At 44.2% G+C, this 12756-nt stretch overlaps 1 protein-coding gene across 2 annotated transcripts in view; it reads right to left on the reverse strand.

Annotated features, from left to right (window-relative positions):
* Positions 1 to 12756, reverse strand: part of sgsm2 (small G protein signaling modulator 2) — a 73033-nt gene that overhangs the window by 50492 nt on the left and 9785 nt on the right. For both annotated transcript variants that reach the window (XM_030109343.1, XM_030109342.1), the window contains exon 2: positions 8400 to 8475. In XM_030109343.1, coding sequence (XP_029965203.1) covers positions 8400 to 8475 — 76 coding nt within the window. The remainder of the gene's footprint in view (positions 1 to 8399; positions 8476 to 12756) is intronic.

The raw sequence follows: 12756 nt of genomic DNA on the forward strand, positions 1-12756 counted from the left end.
CTGCTACCAAATATTAAAATGGCTCAATTTGGACCTAAAAAGGTGAACTGAACAGGTGCAGGAAGTGGATGCATACAGAGGATGAGCGCTGAACCAGTCTGGATCCTGGATCCTGGCAGCAGGTGAGTCGGCCACGCAGTGGAGCACGTGTTTCTGCTGGTGTAATAATAGCTTCAAGAAAGAAACAAAGAAAGAAAGAAAGAAAGAAAAAACACTCCGCTGGGACTTTCCCCGCAGGCTGCAGAAACCCAGCGACTCCAGCGAATGCCTGGTGCCGCCGAGCGTCACGGCTCGCGCAACGTCTCCTCGAATCAGCGTCAGAACGACCACAAGCAGAGACACGGCCCGGTCCGCGAGCTCCGTCTCCCGGTCCGGGGCTCAAGCATTCACGCTGAGCGGTGGCGGGGTTGCCATGGACGCCGGCTCTAATCAGAGAAATACCTGACGCTTCACTACAGTCCCTGGTGACTTCCCACTCCTGTCATTCTCAATTAACCGTGAAGGAGTGACACCGTGAAGGAAATCTGCCGCCGTTCAGGTCTCGCGGCCTCAGATAATTCACTGTCTTATCTGGATTCTATTAAGGACGGGAAAAAAAAACACCACCTAATTTTCTCCAGTGATTAACTGAGCTCCAGCTTGTGACAGGAAGGAACATGAACTCTCTGATTGACATTTGCATTACAAAGTCCTTGTTAAACCTTTTTATATCGGGGAACGTTCTGCTGCTGAAAGAAACCTCAAGTGTCCATCATCACCCATACGAGTGCTTCGTGCATCAGCCGTAAAGCTTTTATCCACTAATTCCTGGCGAACAATATATTATACACACGAATCCTACAGGAGCAGCAATGATCTGAAAGTTTAACTTCTTAATCGGATGATTGTAAACGTCAAGATGAAGAGTTGAGATGGTCGAAGACGACAGGTGAAGGGCGACGATCGGGAACGGATGAGATGCTCTGTGAAGCGGTTGGTTCATGTTCCAGTGTTGTAAAAATGATGTAAATGACAGTGTGTTAGTCTGTTATTTTCTTGAAGAAGGAAGAGAATTACTGAGCATGTTTGAAAGAGCGAGATTGATCCTTCAAAATCTTGTTTTATCCTGCGAACGAACGAAGTGAAAACTGAACTAATCACTGCCGCTCCGGCTCAGCTTTTCTCCGATTCCTGCTGGGCAATGAAACAAACCACCATGACACTCAGTGCTTTGTAAACACTGGTGTGAATGACAGGATTTGAGTTAGTTTGGAAACATTCGACTGGAGTGTAGCTGATCTCAGCTGCTCTTCTCTCAGGATCATCACTGATGAATTCCAAAAAAAAAAAAGTCCAATAAATCTGCTGAGACGAGCCTGAAAAAGCGCCCGACGTCTAAAAATGTTGAACTTTTGTGATAATTACTGTGATCTCTTCATCCTTATGATCACATCCTTTTATACCCGTGTCTACTTTACCTGTGACGTGTTGATTAAAACCTCTCCCCTCTACTTTTTTTTCCTGTCTTTCGCCAACTTCCTCTATTTTAGTCTGTTCATCCGTCAGCAGAGCGCCGAGTCCCAGAAGTCCATTGGGTGGCAGGTCATTACATGACCGCCGGCTTCCTAATGAGCCCATTAGCGACTTCAGACCAGCCTTTCCTCTTTCACTCCCCCACCTCTGCAACACGCTACTCCTACAGACGTTCCCATTTCTTTAAATCCTGTACTTTTCCGAAGGCGCGATTGCTAATTATCACCCTGCTTCTCACATCCCGCCACGTCTCGCAGTCCTCTGACGTACGAGGTTGCACCTGAAGCACACAGCAGCTGCTGTCTGTGACATTTTGTTGGAAATCCCAAACATGCTTTTTTTCATTTTAATTACTATTTCTCACATGATACAGGATTAGTGCTTGGATTATTGTGTAGTTTTAGATTATTTCACAGTGAGAAAGGACAAACAGAGCCAGCGACATTCTCTGCAGACATATTGTGGCGCTGAGTTATAAGAATAAAATCAACTATATAAAGCAGTGTGCAGAAAAGAAAGTGACAAATTCTTTAAACGGAAATACAGAAAGCCATGTCAGAAACACAACTTCTGCACCTTGACAGGGAGAAGACAGACAGAGCGTCAGAAGCAAAGACTTTTGCTTTCTTTTGTTGGTCTGGGATGTTTTCCACCATGTCAGCAGAAACACTGTCAAATCTTGTGTTTTCAGTTTTCACTCCTTATCGTTGATTTCCTGTCTCTTTAAAACCAAATCTTCAGAGCCTCTTCTCTTCAGCTCTGTCTCTCTTTTTTTTTTTTAAAGCATCTTTTCATCTGCATCATTTGAAGAATTTGAAGACACATGAAGCAGAAACTTTCTGCTGCAGAAATGCTGCAGATGAACCATGACCGTCATGATGGCTCTTTACTATTTCCAAACTGTTATTGACAGCTTTCATTTTATTTTTTTTATGACGATTTGAAGCAGCAACAAACAAGAAATGGGAGAAACTCACACATTGCACAACACGACTCCCCCGTTCAGTCCACGGGGCTAATGAGTTATGTGATCCGTTTGAACGCCGTGGAGAAGTTTTGGACTCCTACACAGAGACAGACTTACACAACAGTTTAACTCCGACCACGCACGGGGACGGGCCAGCGAGCACGCAGCCGCTTCCCATCCACCACTGCTGCGAATAACAGGGGTGGCACCGACTCCCACTGAGGTTTCCTCCACCAGCCGGGCTGCGCAGCTCATTAAAGAGCAGCGAATCGGACTATTTTCAGGATTAAAGAAGAGAGTCTTATCATTTCCAGTTCAGAGAGAGTCCTTATTTATCTGAAACGGCTCCTTTATGCTCTCAGTCCATCCGGTCTCTAATAGCTTCTGTCTCTTTAAAACACTCGACGCCTACTTTCTCCTCATTGGCCGACCTCCAGGAAGCCTCGACAGTGCCGATGCAGGACTGCTAATCTACTAGTCAGTATGTGTTGTGTGTTGCATAATACCTTTAACCAGTTTGTAAAACAGAAAACAGTAGTACAACAACTGCATGGTCAACTACGTGTAAAAATAAAAACAGACATGAACGCAGCTTGGGGTAGTTTTCTCAACATGAATCACTCCCTGGATGAAAACAAGAGCGTGAACTCAACCTAAACCCTGTATATAATTGAAATCTAATGTGTTTCACAGTGTAAACTAACCGTCAATTACATCTTCTACAATGCACGCTGATGTTGTGACCTATAAAACGACTGACTGGAAACTACATGGAATTATGCATGAAACTACACCTGATGATCTCATTTTGTTCTTCCTCTAGGCTGCACTGCTGTTTGGTTTTTGTCACATGAAAACTGTAAACTGAGAAATGGGGTCTTCCCAGTTGGCAGCTTTCCCAGGTTCAGCTGTATCAACATTTTTATCAGTACCCTGGCTATTTTCACTGGTACTCTGTTTTGTTGGCAGTTTTTCGACATTAATTCTTTGTTTGCTTGTTTGTTATTACACAGTTAAGTGGACTGAAAAGCTTCATAGTGTCTGTCATTTCACTCATTCACACGTGTGCTGGTAAAGATGACGAGTTAACGATTTGCGTTAATGTTTCCGGTATAATTTTTTAACGAAGCATTATTTTGAGAGACAGACCGGCCGCCACCTCCGTCGTTTCCATTTCCTGTAGCTAATGCTAAACTGAGACAATGTTAAAGAACATTATCAAATGAGCAGTTCCTCCATATAAAAAGTTACTGGAAGGTTCTCTGCTGGTTCTGAACTTGAATTTACTGCACGTGGTAGAGCAGCTCCACCACTAAATTTTTTCTGTGAAAAACTGTTTTTTATTGAGTGGCCTCATCATTCAGACAAAAAGAGCAGCTCTCTCCTCCAACAGTGAGGAGAGCCTGGTGTGTCTCAGCAGCTGCCTGAACGTAAAGGAGGAAGAGCTATTTGTGTCTCAGCAGATTAGACCGTTGTTAAAGATTCAAATGTGTTTAGTTCTGAAATTCAACAAAGTTAAAAACACAATGAAAATGTTTTCTTACAGGTAATTTATAGTGCTGTCAGTTTTAATCGCATTGATCGCAATTTAATCGTGATTAATTCATGGAGAACTGTCAACAATGAACTTTTTTAAAGTTGAGATTAATTGCAATGAAGAATCTAATCCTCATAAATCAGTCCCAATGTCAGGAAAAAACACTATTATCCTCTAGTTCTTTTCTTTGACCCAATTGGCAGACCTCAATGGATTAATCGCGATTAAAATTGACAGCACTAGTAATTTTATGAAAGCTTCAGGGAGCTACAGCAGAGGGGCTGAAGCTGGACTTACAGGAGAAACTCAGTTACAACATGGCAAACATGACTTCAAGTGAAGTGAGTGAGTTTTGGGTTCAAGGAGACACTGAAAATGCACCTTTTCGAAAACGGCTCCCAAGATAGAACTTTTCAAAAACGCTGTGACTCGTAGAAAGGCGAATACAAAACTCAGAAAGTGCTCAGAGCCCGTCTCCTTGAAGAAAGCACCACAGTCGTAGCAAATCATTGCGTGACTAGACGGACAACAACAACAACGTTTGGCTCCAGAGGTGAGCCTCCTTTGCTGAAACAGCGCCTCTGAAAGGTAAGCCAGAGCTTCGGGACTCATCTCCGCTCTCACATCAAAGGTTAACATTATCGTTTGACCTTTCACCCCCTCTGAAGCTCTGGAGGCTGATGATCAACCAGCATTATGCTCACGCCACAGCTGAGTTAGCCTGCAGGCTAACAGCACAAAGAATGACAAGATGGAGATGACAACATGGCCGACCACAAGGAGTCACATCTGACGGAGTTTTGAGTGTGACTGTGAGATAACGGACGGATTTCCGTTCAGATCTGTACTCGTGGAGGGAATTTAGAAGATGAGGGATGGAGCAGAGGATGACGACATCCTCCATGAGCTGGCATCCTCTGTCGCACACACACACGCACACACAGTCTAATTTGACCGTGTGTGAGCCGAGCACACACATTGAAAGTTCACCAGGGCCACGCTGTAATTTCCTTGAGGGGGTCATGTGGACATCCTGCAAGATTTGTCTGATGACTCACAGCTGTTTGTCTCACGAAAATAAGCCGATGCAAACGTCAGGGAGGAAACTGAAATGTCCACTACAGTGAGCAGAATTAAAACCAACTGCTTCAGAGGGCTGGGTGTGGATTCTGGAGCAGTCGCTTGACCCCAGCGCTGAGAAATCCCAATCAGATGGATTTCTAATGGAGAGCATCACGTGTGTGTGTTTCTAACTGAGTAATTAAAGCTGACATTTGGGTGAGAGTGAAGACATTTGTTAAGATTTACAGGGAGAATGTCAGTGCAGGTGGCTAATCTCAGGTCAGAAGGGTCTGGAACATTCAGTCGTACCTTCACGGGAACTAAAGGTGCCTTCATCTCCCACAGGATGAACCCACATTTAGATTAGTCTGAGTCTTTGAACAGACTCATTCTGTGGCCGCCTCGTCGTCAGAGTAGAACACTGTGGTGTAGCGACTACAGTATAGCCACATTCAAAACGCAGGTTTTACAAGATATCATATCATAACATATATCGTGGGGTACATGGCAATTGTCCTCGTATGCAGAATCATAATTCTTGACTTAAAGGTGCTGTAGGCAGGATTCCGCATCTCCGCCATCTTGCTTAGGGTTACCTAAGCAAGATGGCGATTTGACCCATCTAAAATGGCATTTTGAAAGCCAGCACAGCCAATCCTGTCCTGTTTTCTCTGACATCACGCCCTCACGCAAGTTAAGCCCCTCCCACAAGAACGTGTGACGAACGCCCCTCGACCAATCACGGTTAGAGCCTCATGGGCTCTTCTGATTGGTCAAAGATACCTGGAGCTGTCGAGATTCCTTTTCAGCTCAGAACAGAGACAGATGGAAACGCTGCGCCATCGCAATAGTGCAATTATGCTCCACTCCTAAAGGATTATCAATGGATACTCTAACATTTAATCCAAAGAAAACACAGAAAAATTAGCACTGACTAGCAAAATCCTGCCTACAGCACCTTTAAGAATTAAATCCAATTGAGAGACTCCGGTTTTCGGCCTGTGTGTGTGTGTTCCATTCCGCTGCACTACTTTGCTTTACCACAGCCGGCCAGTGAGACCCAACGTGAGCAGCTCACAGAGCTGGAACAGTAAAAGTTGTGTAGATGTGAATGTCCACGGAAACAGGGAAGCAGGGCGCCCGGCTGCAGCAGACTATCCCAGCCTGCTTTTCTGTACATGTTGGTGCATGTTCGCCTCTGCAGCCGGGTCAAACACTGTGGCTGTGTGAGTGTGCGACTTCGGTTCAGATGAACCTCCTCCTGCCGACACCTGTGAAACCAACAATTTATTGATTTGAAGGGTCATTCGGAGTCACTAATGACCGTCCACCTGTTGGAGCAGGAGTGTCCCATCATCCCAGGTGAGAAGCTGAAAGCTCCAGATTAGCGGCGTCAATCCTGCTGACTGATGGCTGAGGGGCGAGCCGGGACAATGGAGCCATACTCGGCATGTGTTTATGGTTTCCTGCTTGACTGTGCGCCGCCGACACAACTGCTGACTTGTGAAGAACAATAAGCCGTTTCCATGGACACTGACATTTACTATCAGAGTGAGAAATGATGGAAGCTCTTGAAGCGTCCAATGAGACGTTTTCTGCCCGATGCAGCCAGGGCTACGTCCCCCTCCGGAGGATCTGTCAGTGGGAAGGCTGCAGTTTAAATCCCCCATCAGTCGTGCAGTAGAGGTGATCGCTGTCGAGTTTCCAAATGCATCTCTTGGTGAACATCCCATGGATGAACGTCTATGGATGAACCGATGCCACTTTTTCACAGCACAGCAGAGAACACATATAAACTGCTGCTGATGGAGACACGGAGCTCCCTGTGTGCCGCCACACACTCCAGCTCGCTGTGAATGAGTGTATCTGGGATCTTGTACGTTTTTACGTACTGGTGTCGGTATCGGCGCATCCCTTATATGTCCCGCCATATTTTCACATGCAACACGCTTCCCAAAAGCTTAAAATCGCATGACCCGCCAAAGAACTGATAAAAAAGTGTGGTTTTAAGTCTCCACACATATCAATAAAAAAAAGAATGATCTGTGATAAATTATATTTCTGTGCATTTCAAATTAATGGATCTACCAGGAACATTCAAATCTGATGTACAGTGAGGCAAGAGAAAGAATACTGGTGTTTGGATGAATAAAATACCTTAACTTGACCCACTTTTAATGCAGTCAGACTCATTCAATTATAGTAAATTCCACTGCTCAGTGTATAAAACACAGAGAGTACTGGGACAAATGCAACCTGCCAACATTTTGAGCTTTATTCCAATTCATGAGAATATTCGACAAATCTACTTTTCTGGATTTCAGATCTAAAACATGATCTGGATCTCACTGAAAGTTAAATCACTTTTTAAATATCCCAGCATCTGGTAACCTCCTAAGTTTAAACTCTAAACCTGTCCATATGTTGTGAGTTGTAAGTGAAAACTAAACCTCTCCTGACAGAGGAAAACAATTGAATCATCCTTTAACCATCTGATCCGTGTGCCATATTCATGTTTTGAGTTCATGTTGTTTGAGCACAGCTGTGAATCAGGGTCGCAGTTCGAGTTTTACATCTCTTCACACTGAATTTCTCACGAGATTAGAGGATCAATGTCACACATTCAGGGAGAAAATTCTCATAACCTCACAGTCTCTGTGTGCCTGGACGCTGTCTGTCTCCATTAAAGGACTCATAAAGCAGGTAAAGCTCACTTCAAAACCTCCTCAAACTCACTGCCACTCGGACTGGTCGATATTTCGAGATGGGTCTGCACGGTCAGATCCAGACAGAGGTGAATGTCAGTAGAATCCAGTGAGAACGATATGATCAATATTCTACTGCAACAGAATCCCACTGATTCTTTCCAACAGTTACGAATAATAAAACTCAGAAAAAAACGCAAATCACAGTGATGAAAGAAAGGAAAAGAGGCTGAGAAATATGATCACTGCAACAACAAGAAACATGCTAAATGATCACATTTCAGATGTTTGTTCTGTTGTGGCTCATCAGACGTGACTGGTGGAGACAGACTGCTGTATCACTACTCATTTAAAACACGCATGCACGCACACACGCACACACGCACACACGCACACACACACAGAGCTTAAAAAGCCTGGGTTTTGTACAGCCATTAGCTGCACTGCGATTACTAATTTTCCATTGATGTGGCTGCAGTGACGTCAAGCCACGTCCTTGATGGTGAAGCAGCAGCAAGTCACCTGCTGAGGAGTTCAATGAGAGCGTCTGTGTGTGTGTGTGTGTGTTTGTGTGTGTGTGCGCGCGCTGGGAGAGAGAAGAGCAGTGAGTACTTACTGCACAGAGCGATGATGTGGCTGCTGTCCTCGTGGACAAACTTCTTAGTCACGGCTTCTTCCATGATCTGCTTCACCTGCAGACAGAAGAGTCAGACTCGCCGTCATTGTCTCCACGCTCGCCTGTTGCCGACAACAGTCAGACGGACACAGCGCCGTATGTTCAGACTATCAGGTCGGAAAATACGACACCTTAGGTCCAGTGAAAAGAACTCTGAAAACTTTAGCATATCAAGACAATTTGGACAAAACCTACGAAATACAATATTTTGATCTGCAAATCATTTCTTAGTATACAGTGCTGGCCAAAAGTATTGACACCCCTGCAATTCTGTCAGATAATGCTCAATTTCTCCCAGAAAATGATTGCAATTACAAATGATTTGTTATTAAAATGTTCATTTGTTTTTGTTCTTCAATAGAAACCACTAAACAAATTGCCAAAATGCCAAATTTGATATAATTCCACAACAAACATAAAAAAGGGGTGGACAAAAGTATTGGCACCCTTTGACAAATCATGTGATGCTTCTCTAAATTGTGTAAGGCAAGGCTACAAGTCCATCTCCAAAGACCTGAATGTTCCTGTGTCTACAGTGCGCAGTGTCATCAAGAAGTTTAAAGCCCATGGCATTGTGGCTAACCTCCCTAGATGTGGACGAGAAAGAAAAATCGACGAGAGATTCCAACGAAAGATTGTGCGGATGGTGGATAAAGAACCTCGACTAACAGCCAAACAAGTTCAAGGTGTCCTGCAGTCCGAGGTACAACAGTGTCAACCCGGACTATCCGTCGGCGTCTGAATGAAAAGGGACTTTATGGTAGGATACCCAGGAAGACCCACTTCTGACCCAGAGACATAAAAAAGCCAGGTTGGAGTTTGCCAAAACTTACCTGAGAAAGCCAACAGCGTTTTGGAAGAATGTTCTCTGGTCAGATGAGACAAAAATAGAGCTTTTTGGGAAAAGGCATCAACAAAGAGTTTAGAAGAAAGCAAACGAGGCCTTCAAAGAAAAGAACACGGTCCCTACAGTCAAACATGGCGGAGGCTCCCTGATGTTTTGGGGTTGCTTTGCTGCCTCTGGCACTGGACTGTTTGACCGTGTGCGTGGCATTATGAAGTCTGAAGACTACCAACAAATTTTGCAGCGTAATTTAGGGACCAGTGTGAGAAAGCTGGGTCTCCCTCAGAGGTCATGGGTCTTCCAGCAGGACAATGACCCAAAACACACTTCAAAAAGCACTCGAAAATGGTTTGGGAGAAAGCACTGAGGCTTCTGAAGTGGCCAGCAATGAGTCCAGACCTAAATCCCATAGAACACCTGTGGAGAGATCTCAAAATGGCAGTTTGGAGAAGGCACCCTTCAATTCTCGGGGACCTGGAGCAGTTTGCCAAAGAAGAACGGTCTAAAATTCCAGCAGAGCATTGTGAGAAACTGATTGATGGTTACCGGAGGCGGTTGTTCGCAGTTATTTTCTCTGAAGGTTGTGCCACCAAGTATTAGGCTGAGGGTGCCAAAACTTTTGTCCGGCCCTTTTTTGGAGTTTTGTGTAAAACGATAATTGATTTGACTTTTTTCATTCTCTTTTGTGCTTTTTCATTGCAAGCAAAATAAATGAAGATATTAATACCAAAGCATTTGTGATTGCAATCATTTTCTGGGAGATATTGAGCATTATCTGACAGAATTGCAGGGGTGTCAATACTTTTGGCCAGCACTGTAAGTCATATGACCAGCTGAATAACAACAACAAAAGTGGGACTTTCAGTTCAGGATACAGGGTAAGCAGTATCTCTACTATGGTAAATACTATCTTTTCTGGTAACAGCAACTCCATTAGAGCTCTGAGATATTCATTACTTCAATCTGTGAACGACAAAGGAATTATTAAACTCCATTCTTCTCCAGATATCTGCTGAACAGCTGTGAACACAGTCTCTGAAACCAAAAGTGAGAGAGAGAGCGAGAGACTCGGACATCAACTTCTTTTGTTTAAGTTAATGTCAAAAGACTGAATATCTAGGATTCATATTCATAATGTAACTAAAGGCAAAAATATCCTTTTAAAAAGTGATGCAGTCTGCAGTTAACACAGTTTGTTTCTAATAATACCTCCGACAGCCTCCCCCAAACATCCGCACCAACAACTTCCAATTATTATCGCTGCATCCCAGGAACATGCGAGCGAGTCTCTGCTGTGATTTGCGGTGTCTCTCGGGGAGAGAGGCTGACTGAGTTCAACTCCACTCGCCTGTCTGGGTTCGCTCCCTCCGAAGGATTAATTATCGCTGGTAATTATTTTGGGACCTGTCTGACACCTTTGTCTTGTTTGGGTCTCGTCCATAAACAGGAAGGTCTTTAATTGCTCACTAGGTGTGATGATTAAAAACAAAGTTTTGATTGCTGCTGAAAACTTTATCACCCAACATGAGCTTTGCTGATTGGGGTTGTCCGTGAAAGGTGGGCTCAATCACACTTTTTCAGGTAAAATTCAGTGCAGAGTTGACAATAGAAAACTGTGCAGCTGTCCCCAGTAACCACTACAGGAACACCTTCAAGCCTCCAGCTGCATTATATTACTAAGCAGGTCTATACAGTCTGCAACCAGAGGTTTCCACTCAGCGTATTTGGTCCCCAAACAAAACACTTTTAACGCATGTGCCTTCATTCAGCAGTTTCTCAACCAGTTCTAATGGCAAAAACTCAACTTATCTGCCAACTTCCTTCTTCAGTGAAGCTCAATGTCAAACATCTTCATAGAAAACAAGAAGGTGTCGCAGCAACTGTGTGCAGTCCAGACAATTTCTTTAACAGACCCCTGCGATTGATCACAGACTCATGGATTCATCATGAAAACCAGAGTGGCGTCCTTCTCTCCAGCAGAACAGGAAGTTCATGTAGGAACATGAGGAGGGCGGAGCTCTGCAGTCTCCTTTGATGATGTCCATACCCACTCTGTCGCTCCTCCACACCCCCCACGCGGTATGTCAAAACATACCTCACTTTACTCAATCCTACTTTCATGCAACTGGATCATGGATTAGTTCATCCAAGATAACCAAGATATCCCGGCTTAATCCCTGATCGTGGTATTGTCAACAGGCCCCACATCTTGATTAATGCATCAGGCCATCAATCACTGATGGAATAGAGACAGGGGATTCCCTGTCTTAGGTATTCATGTTCTCCCTGTGCATGCAATATACGATGAAAGGGTTTCTGTAAGTTAAAAACGGAGAAAGTCAATGAAGCTGTGTGGGGTGGGGGTGTGGGTCTGTGTGAAGATTACAGGAACAAACGGCTTCTTGATGAGTCTACAAAGTCAATTCATGTGGCAGCACCGCCATGACAACTAACGGAGAGTTGACCGGGAAAACGATGGTCAGAATTGTCAGATCACTAATCCACCCACACGGTTTCCACCGTGTGTCCTATGACCCCCACCAACCTCCATCGCCATCAAGAGCTCTGCAAACACAACAACTCGGATCCAAATCATTGACTTTAAAATTGCAGCGTAATGAATCTGCTTTAAGACACATCAGCATAAAATGTGCAGCAGGAGCTTCATGGCGCAACATTAAATGGCTCATTAGCTGCAGGTGAGAGATGAAACGACTGCGATGAGGGACTGAAATGAACGTACTTCAAAGACCATGATACACTACAGAACATTTTTACTCGTTGGACTTGGATGGATCCCAGCATGCCATTATGAGGAATACATGGACACAAAAGTCTGATCTCCCCTACATTCCAGTCCACTGTCAATGAGCCAAACCCCACAGTGACATGTCACCTGTTGAGAGGAGGCCGCCACTGCTTCACTCACAGCCATCATTAAAACATAAGCTCATTTTATAAAATCATCTTCTTTCCTTTGTTTTTCTCACATTTGTTTATTAAATTTTAACAGCTCAATTATTAACCCAGCTGCTAGAAACTCCACCCTCTGCGGGTGTGTGGAGTGGTGGCCACTATCGCTGCATCGGACGCATGTGTGGATGCAGAAAAGTGTGATCTTTATGATTTTCACCTCCTCTGATTCAGAACTGTGATTAATATCTCATTTAAATGATGTAAAAGTCAGGTTAAATGTGATTGAGGTTGCGTTGGAAAAACATCATATACATGTCTGATTTAGGACCACATATGAAAGTGCCCTGGACTCCCAGTCCATGTTCTCCTGATCGTTTCACAGCAGAACGTCTCTCAGGGCAACGATCCAACCTGGTCGTCTGTCCATGTAAACGTCCTCATGCTCACCATTGTGAATGATTATAGCTTATTCTTCATAAGTGTTGTGGTTTCGTTACAAAAACAAACAACAGAGCCCACTAGTGGCCCTGCAGGAAA

This window comes from Salarias fasciatus, chromosome 14 (assembly GCF_902148845.1).
Source record: "Salarias fasciatus chromosome 14, fSalaFa1.1, whole genome shotgun sequence".
Classification (NCBI taxonomy): Eukaryota; Metazoa; Chordata; class Actinopteri; order Blenniiformes; family Blenniidae; genus Salarias; species Salarias fasciatus.